The 24,250-nt window shown below is 39.5% G+C and overlaps 1 protein-coding gene across 4 annotated transcripts in view; it reads left to right on the top strand.

Annotated features, from left to right (window-relative positions):
* ssh2a (slingshot protein phosphatase 2a) overlaps positions 1–23,233 on the top strand; it is a 32,554-nt gene extending 9,321 nt beyond the window's left edge. For 2 of the 4 annotated variants that reach the window (XM_067366336.1, XM_067366337.1), the window contains exons 3-15: positions 12,618–12,730; positions 13,463–13,527; positions 13,606–13,727; positions 14,243–14,308; positions 14,401–14,466; positions 15,124–15,318; positions 16,914–17,007; positions 17,132–17,260; positions 17,567–17,613; positions 17,712–17,858; positions 17,968–18,168; positions 18,645–19,527; positions 21,508–23,233. In XM_067366336.1, the coding sequence (XP_067222437.1) occupies positions 12,618–12,730; positions 13,463–13,527; positions 13,606–13,727; positions 14,243–14,308; positions 14,401–14,466; positions 15,124–15,318; positions 16,914–17,007; positions 17,132–17,260; positions 17,567–17,613; positions 17,712–17,858; positions 17,968–18,168; positions 18,645–19,527; positions 21,508–22,800 (3,421 nt within the window). In that variant the 3' untranslated portion in view covers positions 22,801–23,233. Of the gene's footprint in view, positions 1–5,299; positions 6,013–6,036; positions 6,435–12,617; positions 12,731–13,462; positions 13,528–13,605; positions 13,728–14,242; positions 14,309–14,400; positions 14,467–15,123; positions 15,319–16,913; positions 17,008–17,131; positions 17,261–17,566; positions 17,614–17,711; positions 17,859–17,967; positions 18,169–18,644; positions 19,528–21,507 lie in introns of those variants that run through there. The other 2 variants (XM_067366335.1, XM_067366338.1) reach the window with 2 other exon arrangements.
* Positions 23,234–24,250: the final 1,017 nt, after the last annotated feature.

Here is a 24,250-nt window from a genome sequence, read left to right as displayed (position 1 = left end):
TTGCTCCATCTGCCATTTTTCGCTATTGTTCTTGCTTGCTTACCTAGTCTGATGATTCAGCTGTGTACACATTCAGACGTTCTGCCCTTGTCTAATGCCTTTCATAATGTTGGGAACATGGGCTGGCATATGCAAATATTGGTGGTGTACACCCCGACTGTTACGTAACAGTCTGTATTATGTTGAGATTCGCCTGTTCTTCTGAGGTCTTTTAAACAAATGACATTTATATAAGGAGGAGGAAACAATGGAGTTTGAGACTCACTGTATATCATTTCCATGTACTGAACTCTTGTTATTTAACTATGCCAAGATAAATTCAATTTTTAATTCGAGGGCACCTTTAATCGAAAATACAGTAAAATGTAGTAATATTATGACATTTTTCCAATTTAAAACAACTGGTTTGTATCCTTATAGATATGTGATGCAACGCTGAATTCATCAGCCATTACTTCAGTCTCACATGATCCTTCAGAAATCATTGCTTATTATTATCAATGTTGAAAATGGTTGTGCTGCTACATGTCTTACTGTAACGTTTTGTTACAATTTAATGCATCCTTGTTGAATAAAAGTGTTAATTTCTTTTTTTCTTTTTCTTTTTTTTTTACTTTTGAATGATAGTGTACCTCACAAAGGCTTTTGTCATAAATTCACATCTCAAAAATGGGTATCACTTTTGAAACTCAAATAAAATGATTCAGAATCGTTCACGACAAAATGTGGTCTGTATCTTGAAGGCATTTTAAAATGGACTTGGTGCTTGTAAAACGTGGTCAGAGAAGGATGTGGTTTAATGAATAGAAACATGGTTAAAACAAATAAAATATATTAAAATATATAAGAAGTACAACAAAAGTTGTAGCTGCTAAAGAGATTTCAGAATCTGTATGTTTGAATTGTGGTATGTATTAGCAGAACTGTCATCATCAGTGTTTGCATTTATTGTTCTCTTTATTGGACTATTGAGTCATAGCAGGCCTGCAGTGCAGTTATTGTGTTTTTTTATAGGACTATTCGGTCTTAGCTAGCCTGCAATACATTTTCTTTGTGCACTGGCCTCATTCCAGCAACTCAAATTAGTCTTGGGGCTGGAGAAGGGGGTGGTTAAGAGAGAAAGCAGGAGATACAGGCACCAGGAAACAGAACAGAAAAATAGATCCATCATATAATGACAATTTCAGAGATATTAAGGTGTCACAGCAGTGTGGCCAAACAGGTTTTTCTGGACCACGGACTGTTTATGAGCGCATGTGTGTGAATTTCCTTTGGCTGACCGTTTCTCACTGGGCTGGGCAGAGCAAGTTTATTCATGCCTGAGTTTCTCTCATTTCACCTAGTTTCTTACAAGGTCAGATGTAATCATGTGTCAACCTGTAGAGCTTCTACTACACCGTATATAACATGGTAAATCTGTGGTGTAATTCATTGCAAACGGGTGCTTTCATAGTAGACAGACAGCTTTGTTTATAATGGGAGTCATTTATTTATTTAGTTATTTAACAGATTTTTGTTCAGATAGTACAGTTGGAGAGAGAACAGTAAGTGAAGTGAAAGGGATGTGGGATTGGGATACGACCAAGAGGATTTGAATTTGGGTTGCCTGAAGTGCAATCGGACATCATCTCCAACATCATAATGGAGTCTGATCTGTACTGTAGGTTGCTTCCCGTTGCTCAACAAAAAAAAAAAACTCATCAAAGCTTTGCACATTTAGAATTCAATAGATGTTTAATCACAAGAGTGCATTGGCTTATATTTATTTATGCCGGATTTGTGCGTTCATCTGTCCATCTTATATAAAAATACAAGCACACACACACACACACACATACACATACACATTTTTTTTTGTGAAGTAATTCACTAGGTTGAATTTCCATCAACAACAACTGTGTTGTGACTTACCGTTACCTTAATAAAATTACTCATGCCGCAAGATAAGATTTTGGTCATACCGCCCACAGAATTTATCATGTGGCTGACCATTTTTTATTAGAGTGAAATAAGGAATTGGTATCAGACACATTCCCAGCTCCAAGTATAGGAAACAGCTGGCTTTTAAGATCACTGCGGTCATGAAATGGGGGTAATCAAGGGAGCATCCATTATCTTGGAAGCACTAGTGACCTTTTCCAGGACATTGCATGCAAGACGGCAGCCGTTGCACAACACGCACTCATAATTTTGTAAACACGACATGACAACAGCAACATCTCAAATTACCAGCCAAGAGAGTCAAATGGGAAAACTCTGATATAAACACAAAGTAACTTACACAACCCTGACTGTGTTAACAGCCTGGAGGTGTTTTGCTATAAGGCTTCAGATGTATGAACTGCCACGAGAACAAATGCAGTGCACTGCGGAATGTGATGTATTTTAACGTAAAGAGATGGGTGTGTTGATCCCATCAACCTTAAGCACGTAGATCCTACGTCATGCATTCACATGTTTGCCAGCTCTGTCTTTGATATAGATTTAAGTGTGTTTATTGTTTACTTAAAATTCACCTAGACAGTGTAGAATAGCGAGCACTAATCAAGCAATCTTAATGGGATCCTTGAGTGAACAATCAACTAGTATCTCAATATTGATTCCTAGCTGTCCAACTTTGTTGATTTGAAGTCTTTCTGTGCACTGACTGATGTTTATCTATCAAACCCAGACATCTTGACTGTTACTGTACTGCATCAAACTACCCAGGTTCCTCTTTCAAGCCATCATGCAAATGCCTTGATGAAGTTAAGTCATCTACTTAAGGTTTTTATTGAGTCATCTAAATTGAAATAGCTGTGGTGTGTGTTTAATGTACAGCTCACCTTGCTTTTAAGTCTCCAAAGATGATGAAAAATATTGTTGAATCAAATAATATGCAGTACTTGTCGTGCGTATTAGATTTACAGTGTTTGTCACGTTGAACCTTTTTAAACAAGATGGATTTTCCCAGTGGTCTGTGTCAGGTCATCGCCTTTGACAAAGAACACAGAAAAATAGTCTTGTGACAGGCCAAATATGTGGTTTGCAAAGAATAAACCTTCCCTTATAATGAATCAGGAAGTGAGTGTTTTTAATTTTTTTAAGTGATTGATATATTTTAAGTATTTATTTCCTTACTGCCAGTGAATATTGGTGGTAGGCCAAGTTATTCACTTGGATTTACATAACAGTGATGTATTTTTTTTTTAATGAATGTCTGTGGTCCTCTAACAAACTATGTTGTGACTTCAGAATCAAACCTAAAACATCTGTTGACGTTCTTATGATATGATTTTTGTTTCAAAGCCTGCTAGTCATGCGCCTTTTCCACTTTGTATGACAACAAAGGCATTTTTTTGGTTTTGTGTGTTCATTTACATAAATAAACTAGAGACGGAGTATTTTCGCCTGTGTGAAACCATATTGTCTCTCGCCTCTCTGAGAAGTCTATCACTCAGACCTCAATTGACCAATGCCTTTGATTACAACATTTCTCAAGAGGGTCTTAAAGGTGAATCTTACAAGCCTGTAAAGAAACATTTCTGAGTATTTTTTTTTTTTACCTCAAATTCAAATGTCGAAGGCGAGTTTTTAATTAAAGGATTAGTCCACTTTCAAATAAAATTTTCCTGATAATTTACTCACCCCCATGTCATCCAAGATGTTCATGTCTTTCTTTCTTCAGTCAAAAAGAAATCAAGGTTTTTGATGAAAACATTCCAGGATTTTTCTCCTTATAGTGGACTTCAATGGCCTCCAAACAGTTGAAGATCAAAATTACAGTTTCATTGCAGCTTCAAAATGTTCTACATGATCCCAGATGAGGAATAAGGGTCTAATCTAGAGAAACCATCGCTCATTTTATACATTTTAAGTGTATTAGTGTATTACTGCTAGGGTGTTCTGTGTGGTTGCTAGGTGGTTGCTAAGGTACTTGGAGTAGTTTCTAGGGTGTTCCGGGTGGTTGCTAGGCAGTTGCTGTGGTAACCTGGGTGGTTGCTAGGGTGTTGCTAGGCAGTTGCTAAGGTACTTGGAGTGGTTGCTATATATATATATATATATATATATATATATATATAATATTATATATATATATATATATATATATATATATATATATATATATATATATATATAATATTATATAACGTATACAATTACAAACGTATACAAAAAAATTTAGACAATGAGCGATGGTTTCTCTAGATAAGACCCTTATTCCTCATCTGGGATTGTGTAGAATGCTTTGAAGCTGCACTGAAACTGTAATTTTGACCATTAATTTCAACCATTTGGGCCATTTGAAGTCCACTATATGGAGAATAATCCTGCAATGTTTTCATCAAAAACCTTAATTTCTTTTCGACTGAAGAAAGAAAGACATGAACATCTTGGATGACATGGGGGTGAGTAAATTATCAGGAAATTTTTATTTGAAAGTGAACTAATCCTTTAACTTATTTATTTTTTTACAACAATTAAATGCATGCCACCACACTGTAATTTTAAAAATGTATTATTTGAATATATTCTTTAAATGCAAATAAGTATTTATAAATCATGGTAGTATTTATGGTTTATTATTTGTCTGCTGGAATTGATTTTGAAGGCCATTATTTTTTAACTAAATTAAATAAATTAATCAATAAATTTAATTAAATTAATCAACACTAAGTCTGAACCCATTTCTTTTTAATTTTACCCATCCAAGTGTACACACACCTTGAACACACACCCGGGGCAGCGAACAGCCATTTTTTTAGTGTGTAATGAGAATGGAAGAGAGCGCTGCTCATTCACACCCCCACTACATTTCCTGCCGGTACTGAGACTTGAACCGAAACAAAGTCCGACTCTCTAAACATTAGGCCACAACCAGTGTTGCCAAGTCTGCGGTTTTCCCGTGGAATTGGGCTACTTTTACACTGTTGCCACGGGTTGTTTTTCATGTCCGTGGGTTAAATCAACCCCAAATGATGTGATATTTAACCCCCCACCAAAAACGCAAATTTTACCCCCGGAATGCAGTTTTTACCGTGGGACCCCCTTGAAATGTTTTGGGCTAGTTTTGAGGAGCAATTGTGCGGGTTTTGGTGTGCAAACCTGGCAACCCTGGCCACAACTGCCCCTAGGATTCATGCAGCAAAAAAAGAAGACAAAAACAAAATGTGAAAAATTACCTTGACATGTTGTCAGGTTCACCCATAAGCACACTTGCTTAACCCTAGCTTGCTAAATGTTTTTATTTTCCCCTGTTCCTATGTCCTTTTTAAACCTCAGCTATTCATAGAGCCACTTGACTGCCCATGGAAAACAACTGTCTGATCTGAAGGATGCACTGAAGTGCACTCCTCCAGGCTCGTGATTTCGCAGCTGAGGTCGTATTCCCGCGCTGCGCTGTGTCCTTGCGCGGGTGTCTGAAGTGTCGTCCGTCTGTGAAGTCCTGCAGTGGACCCTTCCTGAAGCACATGTCAGCAGCTCCTCCTCCCTTCTGTTCAAGCATTAGTGCGCCGCACGGCAGCTCTTGCATACGGAGTTGTGTGAGTGAAGCGGTTCGCCGGCTCATGCCAAAGCAAAGGCACATGTAGAGTTTGTTTTTGTAGCTTTATACGTTCTCATTTGTAGTTTTATGCTTGTTTAGGGACAGTCTTTACTGCGTTTAAACGAAACGGTTAACTTTTGGGGACTGTTTTCTTTGTTTATGTTTTATTAACCATTACGCTGTTTTAAGGCCACGTTGGTGTCCTTTTAAGGCCTTATGGACGGAACATTTTAAAACTGTTTTGGCAGACTGGACAAAGCACCCTGTTTATTTATTTTGGGTAGCTGTTTTAGTATTTGGGGTTGTATGATGGCTGTAGAGGGGTCTATCTGAGGATATCCGGCTCTCTGCTCCTCCGTCATGACCCTGGAGAGTGTGGCGATCACTGAGAGCTCCTCTGCCCGGGGATTCTGCTCCTGCTGCGGGGCAAAAATCATGCCGTACTTCTCCGACAACGCGGTCGCTTCTCAAAACCAGATCAACCAGCTGTAAGTAAAGCTCAACTGTTATAAAAATGCATAATCTTCATAGATTCCGCATATATAATACTTTATTTGTGCTGTTTGTTTTTATTACTGCACTGACGCTGATAATCAAGAACTTTCACACGAATGCAAATAGTGACGGTAAATACACTGCGAAACACTTCTCGCACATCAGTAAGCAGAAGTGGACGTTTCCTAATCTCAAGCCTTTGATGACGTAGCTGTGTGTGTGTTGTGAAAGATGACAGGACAGGGATGTGATCAGGATGTGATTCACCAACCTGTATACGAGATTAATTGATGAGTCGTACTACAACCGTGTAGCAGCTTTTTTACCATAACCATATAAAGTCATGGACATATTTTGACGGTGTCTCCTCCAGTACCAACGCACTGTGTGTAATGGCATGTTCTGGATGTAGTAGGTAATATTGAGTGTTTTATGTTTGTATAATTAATAATATGCTAAAAAATTATACGTTACTGTTCAAAGGTTTGGGTTTGGCAACTCAATTCAAGTTTTTTTGTATAGCGCATTTCACAATACATATTGTTTCAAAACAGCTTTACAGAAAATACTTGTTCCAGTTACAATTTAGGAAGTATTCTGTTAGCATATTTTTTTTAAAAGTCTCTTAGGTTCATCAAGGCTGCATTTTATTTGATCAAAATACAGTAAAACAGTAATACTGTGAAATAGTATTACAATTGAAAACAACAGTTTTCTATTTGGAATATATTTTAAAATGTAATTTATTCTTGTGATGCAAAGCTGAATTTTCAAAGCTGAATCAGCATCATTACTCCAGTCTTCAGTGTCACATGATCCTTCAGAAATCATTCTGATTTGGTGCTCAAGAAACATTTCTTGTTATATTTTTGTGGAAACTAATTTTTCTCAGGGTTCTGAACCCATGCCTCAGTAGAATCCAAATAAATGAGATGATAAATGAGTTTTTAACCGAGTTTTAAAACTAGATATAGGAACTGCTCTTAACATGCAAGGGTAAAAGATTCACTTAAGTCACTTATTTAGTCATCTTGATATCCTCATAATATTTATTTAAAAAAAAAAAATATTAAAAATATTAATTGCAGTGCAAAATACATTTTTGATGTCTAATGAAAGCGTAAGTTGTCATTATTGGTGTGCTTCTCATATTGCAGAATATATGAACATGAGGCAATTGTATTTGTTCTCAAAATTATATAATGTACTTTTTGATCTCAGTTTGTGTTTTTACAGGCTACATAGCGTTGTGATCATTATTTGATGAAAAGACCAAGTGTAAATGTCTTCCAATTTGCTTTTGAGTTGAGACTGGTAACAATGCGATTAAGGAAGTGGTTTGAGACACATACAAAATATGTGACTTGAGTTCTGTAAAAAGTTGCCCGGCATTTGCATCCTCAAAAATGTGAAGTTGGCTAAATTTGCATATTGCAGAGGTATTGTAGATATGATTTGTATTTGTTTACAGACACACAACGTATGTGGCCAAGTGTAAATGTGATGTGCGTACCCCATCAGACCAAGATTCATGAAGTAACCAAGTGTAAATATCTGTAGATAGAAAGTAAGGGAAAATCTTTTTAATGTTTAACAAACTTGGTAGCTTTTGGTGTTTTTGCCCTTTCCATTCAGTTGGACTATTTTTGCGTTGGCAAGATGCCAGCATTAATTATGAAAACCTGATGGTGGATCTCATAACAAACCTAACCAAAGCTAAACTGAGGTCTTGCGTCAAAACTTGACGTTGATTTGAATGAGGTGCTCTCTAATTTTTGCATATGTTGTTTGGGTTTGCTGTTTTATACTGATAGGTAACATGTTTCGACCACAGATTTTGCATATGTCCAAGACCCCAGACAGCTTGAAGCCTCAAAAATAAACAGCATGTACTAAATCCAATTTGCTGTACACCCCACCAGACTGTGAAATCTTTTGAGTCAGGCCTAAACTCCAGTCGATTGGTTTCTTTCATGTTTCAGTGCATAGAGCAGAGATATACGGCTCTGTTTTTAGACTGACTAAGCAGTCATCTGACATTAGTCAATAGTGTTACAACGGCATTCGTTTTTTCTCTTTATGCAGAGGAATCAGTACTGATGTTAATTATACTGTGTTAATTGGAAAGACTCTCTGTTTCATCTTTCATGCCAACAGTAGATGATATGGGGAATTCATTTCATTGAACCTTAATTCAGTTTTAATTTTTTTTAATCTGTCAGACAGGGCAGTTGATACATGATGGGAATCCCCATGATAATTGTTAAGCATATAAAAAAAAAACCCTCCATTAATCCTCATTCACTGCCAAGGCAAACAGAGCTAAGAATAGGCCTGTGTTTGTCACCAAACTTTAATGATTAACCTGGGAAATTACAGGTGTGAGATACTGGAAGGAAGTTAGTGTGTTGAAATTCGCCGTGAGAAACAGAATTGCTGTATTTACCTTTAAAGCCAGTGACGTCGAGAAGCACATGTTTTCCAACTTCCAACTCAAGTCAGGAATGCACTTGATAAGCTTAAGGGTTTGGTATCGTCACAGAGAAATCTGATGTAGTTTGTTCTTCTTTTAAAATATATACATAATTAGTTTGGCAAAATCTCTTCCTAAAGATGCTTCCAAACTATTATCTGATTTAAAAAAAAAAAAAAAAAAAAAAGCAACTAGTTGTAGACACATCTGTTGTCTCAGTCTAGCAATGTTGTGGAAATTATATATGAAAACACATAAATCAGAATTTTGTAATGGATTCAGACCAGTGTAAATTTACTTTTTACTGTATACACTGTTTATATAGTATTTTAGTATTTATAAATATTTAAAATTTATCTTTAAGATGCTTTTGTAATTTTTTTTAAATAATTTTTTTAATAATTTATTTCAGTTTAGTTTTTAGAAATTGTAGTACTTCAATTAAAACTAAAGTTAGCTGCCAATGCAACATTTTCAAGTGTAAGTTTTTCATCTAATGTTTTTATTTTATTTCAGCTTTGTCAGTTACCAAAACATTTTTGTAATAGTTTTTGTTGCAACTTCAAAAATTTATAACAAAATAATGAATAGGCTCATATTATTTAATCTGACCTTCTAAGGTGTACAAACAACACTTTCTCACAGCCTGGCAACTCCTTTCACCCTTTGTTAGGGTGCTTGGATAAAACATATCATTCTAAATTTAAATATTTTGATGTGTAACACTATGTTTTAAGTGTATCCATTTCATAGTTCAAAGAGTGGCTTTTTTGGCCTAATTCACAGATATTTCTTCTCTGGATTGACCCTCCACCAGAACCCCTCCTCTCTTCCTAAGTATAGTCATGACTTCAATTGGTCACCCATGTGGACCAATTAGAAAGCAGTACTTTGAACCAGAATAGTGCCTCGCCGTCTCATTTAATTTTAAAAACTAGGCCTGTAGTTTTGTTCTTATGTTTGTCCTCATTCGGGTTTTCCAAACCTGCCTTTATCTCTGTGCATCTCTCCTTTTTTGTCTATTTTTGCCTGTATGTCTCTGTATTAGTGGCAAGGGGCCTAATTTGTATCTCAGAAGGTGACAGAATTCCATCTCCTGCTCAGGCCTGAACTCATAAGGCCTTCAGCCCGGGCCTATATTTATCCCTTCCCTAGTGGGAGAGTGACTAATATGGCCAGGGACAGGTGGGGGTCAGGCATCTTTCAGCTTGTTGCCTGGCTCTCAACTGCCCCTTACATAGTGATGATTGTGTCTGTGCCCTAACAAGTACTGTCCAGCGCTTCATGCCAAAAGTTGACCCTCCCACCCTCTTTTCTTTCTCTCTTCCTAAGCTGCGTGTAGACGAGCACAGGCAGGTCGTCTGTTTCCTTTGTCTGACCTATCTGGATTCTCTTCTTTTTTCTCTCATGTGTGGATGCGTGTGCCCTTACATGTCTGCCTCAGTGAAATGCCAGCGGGTGGAAATTGCATCACATGGCCCCGGTGCTTTCTCCGCTCCCTGAACACGGATACTGCACAACTTGTGCTGCAAAAACCAGCCCAGCACAGTGTCCCAGATCATATTCTTGACACTGAAGTGTTGTCTGCACCCATGGTGCCAAAGCTTTTGGATTTTAGTGATTAGTAATCTTGATCAGTATATGAGTAGTTAATGTCAAGTAGTTTTGGTAAGTGCTGTAATCCATCTCAAACGATTTTAAATGCCACATTGCTTTTTTTTTTTTTTTTAATTTTGCACGAAACGTTAATGATGACGCATTAATTGAGAGATTACATTAAATATTTTTCTTTTTTAAATTAATTCGGCACTCTGCAGACAATTGACCTGTCAGCTGCTCTTGTAGAATTGTTTAACTGTGTACTTGGGTTGAACATGTGCAAACTGCAGGACAGTCAATAATCTTATCAGACCCTGGTGTTTGCATGCTTTCTGCTGTCTTGCACAAAATGACAAAGTTTTGTCCCAAGCGCTCTTCCAGCTGTTACATGAGATGATATACAGTAGCTACCAACACTGTAAAAGTCCATCAGCATTCATTCACTCTGCTGTTTATTTTTAGGTGTGTAAATTTAGCCACTACCCTGTATCAGCCTGCAGCTCATATCCCCTCGTATGCTGATAGATGATGCTCAGAGCGTGAAAGTGCAAAGTGCAGAGCTTGAAAGAGACTGTTTGCACTGTACTCTCATTTTCTGCTTATCTTTGTCCCTTTCTCGCCCGTTTTTTTTTTTTTTTTTTTTTCTGTAAAAGCTTCCTATAAAAGTATTCAGCAAAGCAGTTTTCATATTAGTTGCCAAAATTAAAAAACAAAATTGAGGACTGTCACACCTGCCAATGGCGAGTGTGCTTCATATATACTGGCTATCAAATTTTCATTCTGGCTAAACTGAAACTGTATTTTTAACATGTTTTGTAAAATGTTTTTTTGCAGATTTATAAAGTCTCTTTTGCTCACCAAGGCTTATTTGATCAAAAAATGCAGTAAAAATAGCAATATTGTAAAATATTACAGTTTAAAATAACTTTTTGATGTATTTGTGGAAAGCATGATATATTTGAGGATTGCTTGATGAATAGAAAGTTCATAAGAACAGAATTTAAAAAAAAAAAATTGTTACAATAACTTGCTGAATAAAAGTATTATTTATTATAATTATTATTTACTGACCCCATTCCCATGGCGGTGGGATTATTTAGCTGGTATTCTTTGTATATTAGTGACAAACAGTGCTAGTCATTGCATCTCAAATCAAATACTTCTCATTTACTGTATGTAGTATGTGAAAAACAGTACGCCATCAGAGTAGTATGTGTGACTTTATAGTATTCAAAAAACAGTAGGCGAAAAGTCCCCCAGATGACCTACTGCTTCCAGTGAGATTCTGAAGTGCGCATTCGATGGACACTTTAATATCCCATGAACAGGAGAGGATTTATGAATGGAGGTGAAGCGATGTAACTGACATCGGCAGTTTACGTACTAATGACAACATGGCGGATGTAGTACGTTCAGATTACATTCATACTACCCACATTCATACTATGTAGAACATACTTTTTTAAGGGTCACAAAGTAAGTTCAAATATAAATGTAGTACTTACTCAGTCGGTACGCGATTTTGTCTTTAAACTGCGCCTGTCACAAACATATGAATCCACATTGTTTTGACCAAACATTTCTTTTCTTTTGTTGTTTTTATTTAAGATAAATTGACATGGAGTTTAGGAGAAAACGCCAAGATAAACTTCTGATGGCCAAGGTTTACTTGGTGTTCTATCATTTTTATCATTTGATTTAAAACATGTTTTGTTCCGGTTTCTAATAAACTTAAAATATTTTCTTTTTGTATTTGGTGCTTAGTGAGTGTTTACTTTGGACCCTTGGGTCGGCTGTAAAAGAGAGAGACCATGAGATCGACAGGAGACAAAAACTGAGACTAAAGAGTGGAGGAAACAGCTGGGTCAGAGGTGACTGGGATGTGGGAAATGAGCTCAGCTGGGCCTGATGTTTTTTTTTTTCTTTGTTTTTATTTGGGGAGTGACTGCCCTGGGCTTCTTGTGTTCCCTCAATTCTGCAATCCTTCCTCCCCCAAAACCCTGAGACAGAGGGCTGGCGTTTCCGCAGAATTACCCAGATTCCTCAGAAGTTACTCTGAGGGTGCTTTTCAGAGCCAGACGTGGAAAGTCCAAAGCCTATGTCATGTGATACAGGAGCAGCGGTTTATGAACGAGACCTCTGGTCACTGTTAGTTTCGAGATGAAGGTGTTGCTTCGTAAAGACAGCTGTTATGGGTCAAACATCTTTCTGCTCTGTAACTGAGCTGCTGCAGCATGTGCCCCTTCACATATTTTACAATGTCACTTTGAGGTCTGGGACTGAGCCTCTTAATGTAGATAGTGCAATTGCTCAAACGCAGATGTGAATGGTTGGTGGTCCTGTTATACCAATTTGGCGTGTGCTTTTGCGTCACTGTTGCAGAACTAGTCACTTCCAGAAATCAAATGCCTGTGCCATTTAAAATGTATCTAGATATATGTTGACAATTTAATTAGCTTTTTCAGTTTTAGCATATGTATAATATATCTCTGCTTTCTCTCTGTCTGTCACTGTTCTTGTCATCAGTATCAGCGAGAACTTTCTAACCGTCAAAGGTGCCGCCCTCTTCTTACCTCGGGGAAATGGCTCCTCCTCTTCTCCGGCACCCCGCATCACACAGCGGCGTAACAAACACACAGGTATGAAACGGCACATAAGGTTCTCTTGATGCAGTTTATTGTGCGATTTTTCTCTGGCTGTCAGTCGCAGCTGCACATATGTTATGGAATCGATCTCTCTTGTTTTCTTTTTACATCGAACTGTTCCATATGGAAATGCATAAGACTGTCCTTGAGATGAAGATTTTGTCACTCAAGAATGTTTGTGTGCATGTATTTGCATGCATGATCTCATGCTTCCATTATTTGCATGATAGACATACTGCTGTGCCTGCAGATAGACAGCATTGATTTCATTATGAGACCCATTAGCTTACAGGAATGCATTATAAAGGGGCACTAGTCATTATATAATACATTATACAGTAGTACTTTTTTCTATTGTTTTTTGAACAAAAGCATTTAATGATATACAATGGCCCAGAAAAATACTTTGACACTTATGCCACACTTACATTGAATGAATTTTATTGCATTATGTAACAAAAATTCAAACTGGGTGTTATTTATTTTAAAGAAAAAAGTTTTCAAATTAGATGATTGAAATTTCTGTTTCATGCCAACTCTTAAGGGTTCTAGTTTAATATTTCTATCCATGATTTACAAACCCAGGCTAATCAAACACTAGCCAGAGAAGGAACGTGTTTTGTATGGGAGGAAGTGAAATTGACCTCTGGGTATTTTCACTGTAGCATGCAAATGTCACAACATTATTATCTGGGAGGTTGATGGTTGTTTTTGATTTCTTCACAGGTGACCTTCAGCAACATTTGCAGATCATGTTCACCCTGCTGCGTCCAGAGGACACTATCCGCCTGGTAACTACCATCATCCAGAGTCCAGACCTAATTAATCAAACCACAGGCATCAGAATGCTGATTCTGTCTCTATCACAGGCTGTGCGGTTAGAGAGCGCCTACACCCTGCGTACACGGTACATGGTGATCGTCTCCACCAACGGTAGACAGGACACAGAAGAAAGTGTGGTGCTGGGAATGGACTTTAGCAATTCAGATCGGTCAGTATAATGCAGACACTCTGATACGTTCATTTTGCATTTGTCAAGTCACCTTTATTTATATAGCGCTTTTTACAATGCAGATTGTGTCAAAGCAGCTTTACAGTGATAACTGGTATATAATTTGGCTGCACAGCAGCTCTTAAAGAATAGTGTCAGTGCAGTCAGATCAAAGCACTGTTGAATAAATGTCAAGAATACTGTTGAATATCAAATGTCAAGTCAAATGTCAAGTGTCCCCAACTAAGCAAGCCAAAGGCGACAGCGGCAAGGAACCCAAACTCCAACAGGTGACATCAGGTGGCAAACAGGTGGCAAATAGGTGTTAAAATGGAGAAAAAAACCTTGGGAGAAACCAGACTTAGTCGAGGGGGCCGTTCTCCTCTGGCGAACAGTGCTTTGTTATGATTCAGGTTGCTATCATAAGTCTGATAGGATTGCAACAGTCTGATAAGATTGCAATTTGTTCATATTGAAGGTGGTGCTCATAACATGTGATGATGTGTTTCCTGTAGCACTTGCACAGTTGGGCTGGTTTTACCCTTGTGGAGCGATACACTTATACACTTGGATGGAGACGGGTGAGGCATAACTTGCATGCATAGACCAGTTCTGCATTTTTAAACAAAATTTAAGAGTATTCAAACTGAAAGTGATGTTTTCCCCTCATTAGTGGCTTCAGTGTGTCCACCGTTAACAGAGTCCACGTCTTCAAACCAGTCTCAGTGCAGGCCATGTGGTGAGTGTCTATAAAGACAGATTTTTTTCCACTTTCATACTACTATATATATATATATATATATATATATATATATATATAAAATATATATAATATATATATTTTTAAATATATATATAATATATGTTAATATATATAATATATATATATATATATATATATATATATATATATATATATATATATATATATATATATATAGGGCTGCACGATATATCGCATGAGATTGTCACGCGCAATTCATCAATAAAGCCGGTTCCCTGATTACCGCTAAATCGCCATCACCTGCTTTCAAATGGAGCGGCATTTAATAGACAGAGCCGTAGTTCAATGAAAAGCCACGCAATATCGCGTTCATATCGCAGATGAATCGCCTTCGATAATGAACGCGATATTGCGTGGCTTTTCAGTGATCTACGGCTCTGTCTATTAAATGCCGCTCCATTTGAAAGCAGGTGATGGAGATTTAACGGTAATCAGGGAACCGGCTTTACTGACGAAATGCGCGTGACAATCTCATGCGATATATCGTGCAGCCCTAATATATATAATATATATAATATATGTTAATATATATATATAATATATGTTAATATATATAATATATATATATGTTAATATATGTTAATATATTTTCTCTCTTGCAAATACTCTTAGGTCAGCCTTGCAGTCCCTGCATAAGGTTTGTGAGGTGGCCCGATGTCATAACTACTACCCTGGCAGTCTCTTCCTGACCTGGGTCAGTTACTATCAGAGCTGTGTGTCCTCTGACCAGCACTGCATCAATGAGTGGAACGCCATGCGAGACGTGCAGTCCCACCGTGCAGACTCACCCGTGCTCTTCACTGATGTGTGAGTAAGACACACAAGTTGAATGTACACTACCGTTTAAAAGTTTTTTTCAAAGAAATTAATACTTTTATTTGGCAATGATGCATTTCAAATAAATTATGTTCTTTTGAACTTACTAATCAAAGAATCCTGAAAAAAAAAAAAAAAAAAAAAGTTTCCACAAAAATAATAAGCAGCACAACTGTTTTCAACATTGATAATAGAAAACAGTCGTTTTAAATTTAAAACATAAGAAAATCTTAACGACCCCAAATCTTTGAACGACAGTGTATGGTTTTGTGGAAATCGGTTTCAGGGTCCTTATGAAACAAGGGTATTGTTATTGTGCTTTCCATATTTAGGACCAAGTTGGTAATGTTTACAAAACTTGAGTTCTCCTATAGTCAATAGGGGTAAATTGCAGTGTTTGGGTTGTAAATCAATGCTTGTTTTTTGGAAAGGCGAGACACGTGCATACACACTCAAAGTTCAGTCATATATGTCAAGAGGGCAAGTTTGCATCAGAGTAAGACAAGGAGACATGGTGTTCCCTGAATAGATTGACATGTTATTGCCAAATCGATGAAACGAACATTAACTTCTTAGATGCACAACGGCCTGACGGTGTAATCTTTCTAAGATGTTGCTTGGACTGCAGGGGGGAATTTCCCCTCAGTCTGAGGCATACCCATGTGCATGTGTTTTTAACATGCACAGCTGCAGCCTCTTGCTTTTTATAGCTCCACGCTGTGATTTATAGTCGGAAAAATGGATAGGTAGTCTGGTGGATAGATTGAAACAGGTGCCTTTAAAAGGGGAGTGAAAATTGTCGATCTAGTATATACTTTGGAAACGGTGACCCTGAAAAAGGTCAGTGAGGTTGAGACATAGAGATAATGTTTTCCTCGAGAGGTGAGAGGTCTTTGGAAATGTGGATCTGTTCTTTTTAGACACCCTGTGGAATGGTGCCCATTGAATGCATTTAATTATGTTACTAGAGAGCTAAGGTATTGTCTCTATAGCTTGAGATTTAGTATGGGCACTTTGCATTGATATTCATAAGAACATAATGATATAAGAACTCCTCTGTCACTTCTTTTTGTCACTCTTTTCAAGTGGCCAGACCCTTTACATGAAAGGTCAATCAAGCTTGCAATGTGTGAACATGTTTAATTTTTCTGCATAGCGGTCCATCACCCCTCAGATTGTCAAACACGTTGCCCTCATGCGCACAGCCACCGGCTGAAGGTGTTGACCTACATTAGCAGTGTTTTTAGGTTACTGGTAGTGCTTAAGAACACAGTTCAGTCCCCTGCGAGCCAATCATTACCTTGTATTGGTATCAGTTAAGAGACACTTGTCCCGTTGTGAACCCAACCCCACAAGCCTAGGGATGACGCACATTTACCATTAATATTTGCACACACTGCAACTGAACTGAGATTTGATTTCAAATTGTTTGTTTAATTTAAACAAAGGCTTTGTTTTGAAGTCTTTGGTTTTCGTAGCTCTACTCGAACAATACCACACAGACATACAAAGAATCATACGAGGTTAGGCTAGACACGCCTCACCAGACCAAACTGGATAACTTATTCTGGGTTTCATGCATACAGGCCAACTGAGAGAGAACGCACAGAGAGACTGATTAAGGCCCGTTTGAGAGAGATCATGATGCAGAAGGACCTGGAGAACGTTACTTCAAAAGAGGTACAAAATCTCAAAGTCTTCTTGGTTTGATACCCTCAGTAAAACCCACCAAAATCTGAATGTCTTAATACCAGCAGATCTTAATCATTACAGATATATTGGATAATAACTTTTTTTTCTTCAGATTCGGACGGAGCTAGAGATGCAGATGGTTTGCAACCTGCGGGAGTTCAAGGAGTTCATCGATAATGAGATGATTGTTATCCTGGGTCAGATGGATAGCCCCACCGAGATCTTCGACCATGTCTTTCTGGTTGGTCTCCTACCTAATTGTCTATACCTCTCACTGAAGTGGACTAATCTCTTACAGACTTTAGGAAAGGGGTGTTCAATCCTGCTCCTGAAGGGCCACTGTCCTGCATAGTTTAACTATACCCCAATTAAACACACCATAACCAGTTAATCAAAGTCTTCAGGCATACTTCCAAACCTCCATGCAGGTGTGTTGGGGCAAGTTGGAGCTAATCTCTGCAAGGACGTTGGCCCTCCAGAAACAGGGGTGGACACCCCTGCTTCTGGAGAATCAACCATAACGTTTAATTTCTGTTTATGTTTCCAGGGTTCAGAGTGGAATGCCTCTAACCTCGAGGAGCTCCAGAACAGTGGGTAAGTGACGCTGTTATTCCAGGCCACTGTTTTTAAAATGAATACATCCGCTCGGCTGTATGCAGTCATTGTTAATTTCACCACCCCCACTTCCTCAGAGTTCGCTACATCCTGAATGTGACGCGAGAGATTGATAATTTCTTCCCGGGGCTTTTTGAGTATCACAACATCCGAGTGTATGATGAGGAAGCCACAAACCTTTTGGAGTATTGGAATGATACCTACAAGTTTATTTCCAAAGCCAAGTAAGTAGAAAGGCTGGCTTCTAAAATTCCGGTACTTTTGACATCGTTACCCATCCCATTGCTGTGGAAGTGTGCTTTAATGGTGTTTCACGAAACTTTTGTGATCCAGGAAAGCTGGGGTGAAGTGTCTGGTACACTGTAAGATGGGAGTGAGTCGTTCTGCCTCCACCGTGATCGCATACGCTATGAAGGAGTACGGCTGGGACCTGGAGAGAGCCTTTGATCATGTGAAGGAACGGCGCACCGTCACCAAACCAAACCCATCCTTCATGAAGCAGCTGGAAGAGTACCAGGGTATCCTGCTTGCCAGGTATGGGCCACACACACAGCTTGAGGTCAGATGCTTATTCACGTTTCTTTTAATCCCACACAGCCTTACCTTTTGAATAAAGAGACAAAGAATAGCCTTACTGATACACATTGACCTTAGGATTAAATGTAATACCTTTGCTCTAAAAAAGGTCAACAGAGACCAAGTTTGGAGTTTCCATTGAGCAAATGCTCCTGTATTTTGACTCAATAGAATTGGGTTTCATCGCCATTGTGATCTAATGCACTTGTATTATGCTGGTCTCTCCACATTCCTTTTGTTGTGCAGCTTTTGCTGTCATACTTGCTTTCATGTTTGTATTCCCATTCACACACCCAGAGCTTATTGTAGGTTTGAAATATCGGTCACCACCCTCAGTGATTCACCTAACCTTAAATGTTTCCACCACATTGAGGAAAGATGCTACTCTGACACTCATGTCTCTTTCTTTCTCTCATTCTTGCTCATTCCTCCAGCAAACAGAGGCATAACAAGCTGTGGCGTTCCCACTCAGATAGTGATCTGTCAGAGGGTCATGAGCTACTGTGCAAGGCACCTCGCTCGCTGGACCGCTCGGACACACACAACAACAACGGTCCTCCTTCCTTCCAGCAGATGCTGGGCATTGCTGTGCTTGAGTCCCTTACCAATCCACAGCCTGTTGCAGGCAACACCCATATGAAATCAGGAGAGTTGCCCTCTGAGCTGGCACATGAGGACCCCTTCCTCCCGCCTCGCCCCAGACAACGAGCGGCTACAGTGGTGCCTGAGCAGAATATGGCAAAGAACTCTCGCAAGAACCATGTGGTGAGAGAGCCTGTCGCTCGTTGCCACCCTCCTCCCTCTATACATGTTCTCGCTCCTCCTCTTTCGCCAGAGGAGAGAGAGGGCGATACAACTCCAGACCTCGGCGCCCAGTCGTCTCTCCAAGTGCCTGAGCCAAAAACAGATACTGTTGAGTTGTCCCCTGACACGCCTGATCACAATGACTCTTATCAAGTGTCACAAAGCTTAGAACTGTGTCTGGAAAGTGCTGTCAGTAAAGATGAAGGGAATCTGCCTTCTTCAAGCACGCCCGAGTCTGACAGCCCCTCAGGAGCCCCTGCGGTTCGCGAGCTGGACTCCAGTGATGATAACAACAACCACAACGCTGCAGATCTAAGAGCAGCAGATGACTCTGTGAATGCCGACGTGTCCCGCCTTAGCACAGATAGCATTGACTTCTTTAGTGCCAGAGAGAAGTTCCTCTGCCTGTCCCAGGACAGTAACCCTCGCTCATTTTCTGAAATGACCGCTGTGCGGCCGCCTCAATCCAGATGCACCCCTCCCTTGGATGATCCCAGTGAGGAAGCAGATGAGGTAAGAGTTTGAGCTCACTTCAAAGATCATTGCACTTCCTGATTTGTCATGCTGAAAGATAAATGATAAAACCTGAATGGAAATGACTCATTTATTGATCTGAAAGTAAAGATTCAGAAAGTGTAGGCAAGTGACACCAATACAACACTGCCTCTTGCTGGTTTAAACCAGAATTGCACTTAAAGGGACAGTTCACCCAGAAATTACATTTTCATCATTTATTCACACTCATGTTGTTCAAAACCTGTATGACTGACTTCTTTGGAACACAAAATGACAAAATCTGGGCTTTCAGGCTCTAAAAATATTAAATTTTTACCCCCTTTCCACCAGCACGAACCGGGTGCAAGTTCAGAGCTAGTGCTAGTGCCAGTTCAGATTTGGTTCAACTGACGAGCCTTCTAAGAACCAGTTTGCCTTTCTACGGGCTAGAGAGCAGCACAGAGCCAGGTCTTACGTCACTGTATACATCTCATATTTCACAGCAAAGCTAGCGCTGCAAACACAAACATACCAGGCTTGTTTGAGATGCATCGGCTTCTCGAATAGCGGTCAGCGTGTGACGTCAAAGCTCCTCGAGAACAATAAAAGTACAAGTCGTATGCTCTACAAACGCCGAATCGGTCCGCGCTGCTGCGGTGCATCTCGAACAAGCCTTCTACCGACAATCGCGGATTGTTTCATTACTGTTGATGCTCATGGCTTTGCGAACCTACATCGGCATCCAAACACGACTCGCCGTAATTTGTATATAGACGGAGATTACATTCGAGCTGCTATTAGCCGATTAGCTGCTATTTCAAAAATGGCGGTCACGGGTGTCTTGTTGGTCACGGTAACCCCGCCCCCAGCCCCTGACGCAAGCGGTTCTTACTTCTAGCCCAGCAATGTTTTGGTGCTACTTATGAACCACTTTTCCTGGTTCGGAGCTGGTGCTTTGGGTGTCGAAAGACAAAGAACTGATTTGAAACTAGGCTCTGGCTCCGAACCAGCACTCAAACTGCCTTGGTGGAAAAGGGGTATTTGAGACTCTAAAACTTTGTGCGAAGAATAAACCAAATTTTAAGTTACAATTTTTGTGAGCCATAGAAGAGAGTTAGATTAAGGTGCTTAAAGGATTAGTTCACTTTCAAACAATTTTTTCCTGATAATATACTCACCCCCGTGTCATCCAAGATGTTCATGTCTTTCTTTCTTCAGTCGAAAAGAATTTAAGGTTTTTGATGAAAACATTCCAGGATTTTTCTCCTTATAATGGACTTCAATGGACTCCAAGCGGTTGAAGGTCAAAATTACAGTTTCAGTGCAGCTTCAAAGGACTTTAAATGATACCAGACGAGGAATAAGGATCTTATCTAGCGAAACGATCTGTCATTTACGAAAAAAAAATACAACTGTATATGCTTTATAAACTCAAATGTTCGCCTTGCACGTGCTTCCGCCAAAACCGCTCTTTCATGTTCTTCAGAAAGCTTACGCTGTATGTCCTACACGTTCCCTATTCTAAAAACGAAACTGTGTTTATAAAGCATATACAGTTGTATTTTTTCCGAAAATGACCGTTCGTTTCACTAGATAAGACCCTTATTCCTCGTCTGGTATCATTTAAAGCCCTTTGAAGCTACACTGAAACTGTAATTTCAACCATTTGGAGTCCATTGAAGTCCACTATAAGGAGAATAACCCTGGAATGTTTTCATCAAAAACCTTTCGACTGAAGAAAGAAAGACATGAACATCTTGGATGACATGGGTGGTGAGTAAATTATCAGGAAAATTTTATTTGAAAGTGAACTAATCCTTTTAAATGATGACGAATGAAATGAATAGAATTTTCGTTTTTGGGTGAACTGTTCCTTTAATGTGGTAACATTTATGTTACCGTGGTAAGCTTTCTTTATTAAGAGTGAACTGTAACAATGTGAGTTGTAAAAAATATGCTGCCTTGTGTAATCAGTATTTTCTCTTTTCTCTTCCCTAGTGCCACGCCCACTCAGAGACCAATAGCGATGCAGTGCCCCAACCCCCTCACCATGACAACAGTGTGTGTGTGCGTCATATAGTTACTGAACTGGAATCCATATCACACACGTGCAGTCCACCACTGGCACGCAACTCACCTCAATCTGCAACACTGGAGGAGGTGGATGAACAAATAGCCTCAGTTCCTCAGTCTCCCTCTGACAGACCCTCTGGATCTGTACGCCGGGCCACCGAGCAGTTGGAGCTTATACTACGTCAGGGTCAAGAGGTTCCTCGCTCTCCCCTTCCTTCCCCATGTTTGGACTGCTCTGAGCCGCAGTCTTTCTCCGGTAAGCCAGAGGGCACTGCGACCACAACCTGCACTGAGAAGCAAAAGACTACAGACAGAAAAGGGGGCAACACCAAAGTGCTTGATGATGAGGACTCTGGTATAATCCCTGATCCTTCCTTCTCACTGTATCTTGAAGGGAGTGTTTCAGTGGAGGCTGATCAGATCACTTTGAACCCCACTCTTGAGCCCAGCTCTGGTTCTACCTCTATGTTGTGGCTAGAAGGTGTGACCGAGCTGGAGACGGATGTAGACGACCCATTGAGGCCCCAATTCCGGCTGGCACGCAGCAGTGAGGACTTGCAGAAGATCCAGGAGACTCTCCGAGAGCTCCAGGCATTTTTATACGAGGCTGGAGGACTGGGCGTCTGCACTGGACAAGTTGAGGAGAACCAGCCACTCAAGGGCCAGTGGGACTCAATAGATGGGGAGCAGCGCTTGGAGCCTAAAGCACCGGCGGTGTGGCAGAGAGCGATGGAAATCGAGGCCCGCATCAGACAGGCCGGTCTTACCCCTCCGTCGCTCATGAAACGCTCTGCCTCACTTGCTAAACTTGACCGGCTAGAGCTGTCTACTAACGACTTGAGCGACTGGGACTTCCATCCGGCGACCACAGGGTTTCATCAACCCCCTTCTTCCTCTTTATCCACCTTTCACTCCTTGCCACTGACCCAAAGCCATGATGACGCCCATAAGAAGCAGCGTGTTCTACCTCAGAGCCCTTCCACTCCTGATTCCGCCGTCCATTTGATAGAGGCAGACAGGACTGAAGGCTCCGCCCACCTCTCACACTCATGTCTGCAGCAAACACAAGTGGGTGGGGCCAGGCCTCCCGAACACACTCCCGTCCAGCCCACCGTTTCCGTGTCCACACGACAACATATAAAGACTCATCCCGTTCGCCGCTTCCGCAAGGCGTCGGACAAGAAAAAGACAGTCACTGTTTTGTACAACACCATGTGACCATTACTGAACTTTCATATACTGCTTTTGATGGCGTGAAGAGCTATCTCAGACTGCAACCAATTCAAGTTTTGTTCATTGAAGTCTAAGCTAAATTTTTTTATGCGAAAGATTTATGCTACTGTAGGTGCGAATGAGGGCATGTGTGAGTGAATGTGTCAGTTTTGTGTTCCGAATCTTTCAGGTAGCAACTCAAACAAGGGGGTTGTTTCTTAAAACATGCACTTTACTCTCTTGTTTTTATTTTTTATGGTTTTATTTTTTTTTTTTTTAGATAGCATTTTTATTTGAGTATTTTTGCACTGGCTCAAAAGGTAGAGTTGACTGTATGTCTGACAGCATGTGGAGTCATGATTCTGTTTGAAACCAAGGTAAACTTGATCTTTTTTTTATCCTGTGCTTTAGCTGTGACTATTCTAAAATAAAACTGCACTATTTTAATTATTTTTGTCAGTCATTTATTTTATAGACAGGTCAATAAATCAAATATTTAATCACTATATTGTTTGGATCGTAGGAGTTTTTAGGATTGGCATTTTACAAACTGAGTTCAATTTTAGAGGTGATGATGATTATATACTAAGCTATAAATTTGATTGATAATTAACGTGTTTAATAATTAATTTGAATGGAGAACGGTTTTGGTTTTAGCCTGCTCTTTCAGTGCAATTTGTTGTTTGAACAAAAGCGCCACAGTGTGGCAAAGAGTTGTACTGCAATATGATGTAATTTACCAAAATCGAGCAAGTTAAGGGTCACTATTAATGATATCTCGGATATTTTAAAATAATTTTATAAAAAGTTAAGTTAAAAAAGCCTATACATTAACTTGTAACATCTCTTTGTGGCCATTATAATGCTTTCTCTTTGCACTTTGTTTTTGCATTGCTAATAAGCAAGCACAACTTTGATGCATATTAGAGAAGAGACTGAATGTAGTGTGTTTCACCAGAGTCCATTTTTAGCTCCGTCTGCAATCAGTGGCTGTTATATTTGAAATTTGAATGTTCTTGTCATTGTATCTGCACCAACTGACTCTAATATTATTCATTGGGGTTGACTCATCACTTAGCTAAAGCTTCCTCTAGAATGCTGATTCATTCTGGAAACAGCACGGCGATGCCTAAAACACTCCCCCGACAGTCCCAAAATAATCGTGGGAATGAAGGTGTTTGAAGCCTTTGGCGAATGACATAAAGCATCTTTGAATCTGCTGGTGGTAAAATTTGCCCTGTAGTTTTTGAAGGAACGATGCATATTTAGCAGGCCTAGGTGATGAACAACACAATCATTATGTTGTTGTCTGTCATAATGTACAGTGCATGCTAATCACTGATAACTAAAACTTTAAAAATAGTTTTCAGAAATTGAAATAAAGCTGAAATAATGGAAAAACTTCCATCAGACATGTTGGTATGGTACTGACCAGTGTTGGGGAAAGCTACTTTTA

This window comes from Chanodichthys erythropterus, chromosome 17 (assembly GCF_024489055.1).
Source record: "Chanodichthys erythropterus isolate Z2021 chromosome 17, ASM2448905v1, whole genome shotgun sequence".
NCBI lineage: Eukaryota > Metazoa > Chordata > Actinopteri > Cypriniformes > Xenocyprididae > Chanodichthys > Chanodichthys erythropterus.
The sequence above is the reverse complement of the archived record's forward strand: the minus strand, read 5'-3'. Positions and strand labels throughout refer to the sequence as shown.